General features: G+C 31.0%; 1 protein-coding gene across 1 annotated transcript; it reads right to left on the bottom strand.

Moving 5' to 3' along the window:
- Window positions 1–252: 252 nt before the first annotated feature.
- On the bottom strand, window positions 253–1,898 carry LOC145016040 (protein FAR-RED IMPAIRED RESPONSE 1-like). Its single transcript, XM_078974475.1, has 3 exons — window positions 1,682–1,898; window positions 1,226–1,524; window positions 253–873 (listed from the first exon to the last, which is right to left on the bottom strand). Exons 1-3 carry the CDS (start codon window positions 1,896–1,898, stop codon window positions 253–255), a joined length of 1,137 nt encoding a protein of 378 aa, XP_078830601.1.
- Window positions 1,899–4,244: the final 2,346 nt, after the last annotated feature.

Raw genomic sequence — 4,244 nt, 5'->3', positions numbered from 1 at the left:
ATGTAAATAATAACATCTTCAATGATAAATGAATCCACATATTATTGATATGGTAAATTATTCATTTATGAACAATTTACCATATCAAATATAACTTATTTTATAGTAATTTAAAAAACAAATATCAACATATCAATTTACCATATCAATATAAATGTGTATTATTCATACGTGAATATTATTGTTTATTGTTTTTATCTGCATATATTCATAAATGAATAAAACCATAAAAAATAAAAAAAATAAAAATCCCTAATTGTATTTTGCTAATTTAGCAGCTCCAACTCTTTCTGGACAAGTACGTAAATTGTGTGGAACTTGTTTTCCACATCCTAAACACATTCTATGTTCTTTTTTAGAATTTTCATATGCTACTTCACCTGCACTTGGAATTCTTTTCTTGATTCCAGAACCTTTATTGTTTTGAACTTCAGGAACATGAATATTAATCTCTTCTGGAATAGGAATAGTAACACCCAAAAGCTTGCATACGACTTCACCATCTGTCTTGCTTTTCAATCCAGGAGATATATAATCACTCTCAAATTCCTTCAACAACATTTGTTGTTTCTCAGCAAACAAAGCCAATTTCTTTTTGTCATCTCTTACAATATCCAAGCATGATTCAAAACTATAATATGAATCATTCACTAGCTTTACATTCTCACCATCACCTGAATCCGATTGAAGAGAACTAAAACGATAATTCCTTGATATCACATCCTTTCTCCATCTTTTCAAAATGTACCTTTCAGGAATTTCTTTAACACCACATCTCATCATTATTGTAAAATCATGTCTGCATAAAACACTCATACACTTAAAATGTTCACAACTGCAATTTATTTCTTTATCTTCAGCTTTTATTTGAACCTGATACAAAAACAAAATTTACACATTTACATTCATATAACAATACTCATATCAACACTCATATATTCATATATGAATATTCTCATATTCATATATGAATATTATTATATTTTTCATAAAAAACTAGTAAACTTACCTTAAATTCATTTTTAAATTCGCTTTTAGTGTTGTTGTGCTATACAATGTAAACTTACCAACCATCTTTAATACCAACATATGAGTATGTACAGAAAAAACATACTTTATATATTTCTTTTTGCAACTCAAAATATAATGTACTTGTATAAACCTTTGATGCTTGCAGTTATGTTTCTCGAAGTGTTTGCATTTTATATGATGCTTTCTTTGATGCCTTATCAAGCTCTTGTTGAGTATTCCTTTGCTTTTGAATAGAAATGTCGTAATTCATCATGAAATTCAAAAGTAAGTTCCCACTTTCTGAGTATGTATTAAATAATGAATTCATACTCTCTGACCTAGACGTAGTCTTCATCAAACTACACATTGGAATATCCTTAAAATATCCAAGTATCCATGAATCACGTTGCATAAGCAAACCCCATTTCACCTCAAAAACATCAGGTTTCATATTAATGTCCCAAACAAGCTTCGAAAACCTTTTTCTAAAGTATGTGTTTGAAAATAAATCATCTGATATTTGTATTAAAACAAAAATATTCATAAATGAATAAATAATAATAAGTAAAATAACAATCAATATTCATAAATGAATATACCAATAAATAATATATTTCAAATATATTAAAATAATACCTTTTTTTCAACTTTTTCATTATATGCCACATACATAATTGGTGCTTTGAATTAGGAAACACATTCTCAATAGCTTGTTTTATTGCAGCATCTTTATCAGTTAAAACAAGTGTTGGTTCTTTCCCATGACTTTTAAGAAATGCTTTAAGCAACCAAGAGTAAGACTCAATACTTTCATTGCTTAGCGACCCCGATCCAGCAGTAACCAAGTTCTTATGATGGTCTATAGCAGTAAATGGAACAAAAACCATTCGATACTTAACACACAAAAAAAATTCATTAAACTCAATTTTTGATGTATTCATAAGTGAATATGAAAATATTCATCTATGAATACAGCTACAATATTTCAACAATAAAAACTGAACATTAAACATAAAGTTAAAAATATTCATATATGAATAAGATATAAAAAAAGTACATAGAATAACTTACTTGTTTGTTCGGAAAGTCGCATCAAAAGAGATAACATCACCAAATTCAGTATAATATGCCTTCTCCATTTCATCAGCCCAAAACATACAGTCCAAAACATCATCTTGACAACTGAACTCAAATGAGTAATTTGGATAGTGAGCTCGACGATCATTCATTGTGTTTACTATCATTTGAGCATATTTATAACCAATAACCCTGTTGATATCTCTCCTTAAATTTTTATAGTCAACTACTTTGGGCTTTACAAACTCATACCCACCTCTCAGACTTGACCTCAACTTATGAGCCATAGTTGGACCTATTTTTGACGTGGAAGCACGCACAATAAACTCTTTTTCTGAATATGACATTTGCCTCACTTTTTTTAAATCGCTTCTCTTCTCAAGTGGATGGTTGTGAAGTTCATCAAACTGAAAAACTTTATAATCTGGAGTTCCATACACAAATTCAAATACAATCTTTGCTTGACAACCAATAGATCTTGAATTTGAATTTTAATTCGTTTCCTCCTAACACCACTTGTACCCAATGTGTCACAAGATTTATTTTTCAGTTTGCCACCACGATTACATATAACATGTTTCTTCTTTATAATCTTGTTATCAAACCTTGCTTGCGTGCTCAATCTCACATCAAAACCACCAATCTCAGCATACTCAGAATACATTTTGATACCCAGCTTTAATGATTTGAAGATTAAACCCTTTAATGGAATAAGTTGAACAGGTACATCTAGCTTATAGACATGTTCTCCAATTATATCATTACAATATTGCGCATCATGTATTGAACTTGAAGATTCACCACCTAAAAAAATTATAAACTCTAAAAGATTATAACTTATTCATATATGAATAAAACGAAAAAAATAATAAATTTGAAATTACAATTATCACACTTTATTCATATATGAATAAGACAACAATTTATTCATACTAACATATTCATATCTGAATAAATGATAATCAACAAAATTTTAAACAACAAAATAATTCAATAACTCATACCTTCAAAAAATGAGTTTTTAGTATCTTCTTCTTCACTCTCACTCATAGAAGAATACAAATCACCATCAATAACACTAGAATTCGACATAATAAACCAAATGATTTGTATAAATAAACAAAAACAATCTTAATATCGAATATATCTCACAAAAAAAGTCGTAAAGATGAAAACCTGGTTAATTTCGAATATATCTCACCTCAACGTACAAAATATTTGAAAGAAACTTAAATCAAATCGACCAGATAATGTAATTAATCAATCTCTCTCAGTTTCATTTCGTAAAAACTAAAATGATATATCCGATTAAAGTTTAAATCAACTCCAATTTGAACAAATATCTCAAACTACATAACAAAAATACGATCAAATACCTCCAATACATATTCGAAACTTGATAATGTTGACAAAGAAATCCGATGAAATTGTAACATTCCAAAAATAAGACCCAAAATTTTTTGTTTTAATAATACTAAAATCATAACATCGAATGCCATATAATATAACCATACGTCGAATATCTCAAAAACCATATTAATGTATCAAATCAAAACTGATATCATGAACATGTGAAAAATATAAGAGTATAACTCCCAGGCTGAAACTGTGGTGTGTGCCATGCTATCATCTCGAGCCCTTCCCTTTGCTAGTTGAAGTACCTGAAACCAAAACTGAAACTGTAAGCACAAAGCTTAGTGAGCTCCCCCAAACTACCACATACCATACAAACATATAAGCAACTACTGGGCCTTGCCCACTGCATCGGACCGAAGTCCGGAACTAACCAAGGCCGTTCCCTCTGCATTGGACCGAAATCTGGAAACTGCATCGGACTGAAGTCCGGAACTAACCAGGGCCTTGCCCTCTACATCGGACCAAAGTTCGGAAACTGACTGGGACCTTGTCCCCTGCATCGGACCGAAGTCCGGAACTAACTACATCGGACCGAAGTCCAGAACTATATGGGACATTGTCCCCTGCATCGAACCGAATTCCGGAACTAACTGCATCGGATCGAAGTCCGGAACTATCTAGGACCTTGTCCCCTGCATCAGACCGAAGTCCAGAACTACTGAACATAGCATAGCATAAACATATCAACTAGCATAACAACATATTCTGCATACTGCATCGGACCGTAGCCTGGAACACTT

This window comes from Lactuca saligna, chromosome 9 (genome assembly GCF_052625555.1).
Source record: "Lactuca saligna cultivar CGN05327 chromosome 9, ASM5262555v1, whole genome shotgun sequence".
NCBI classification, from domain to species: domain Eukaryota; kingdom Viridiplantae; phylum Streptophyta; class Magnoliopsida; order Asterales; family Asteraceae; genus Lactuca; species Lactuca saligna.
This window is presented reverse-complemented; position numbering and strand designations above follow the sequence as displayed.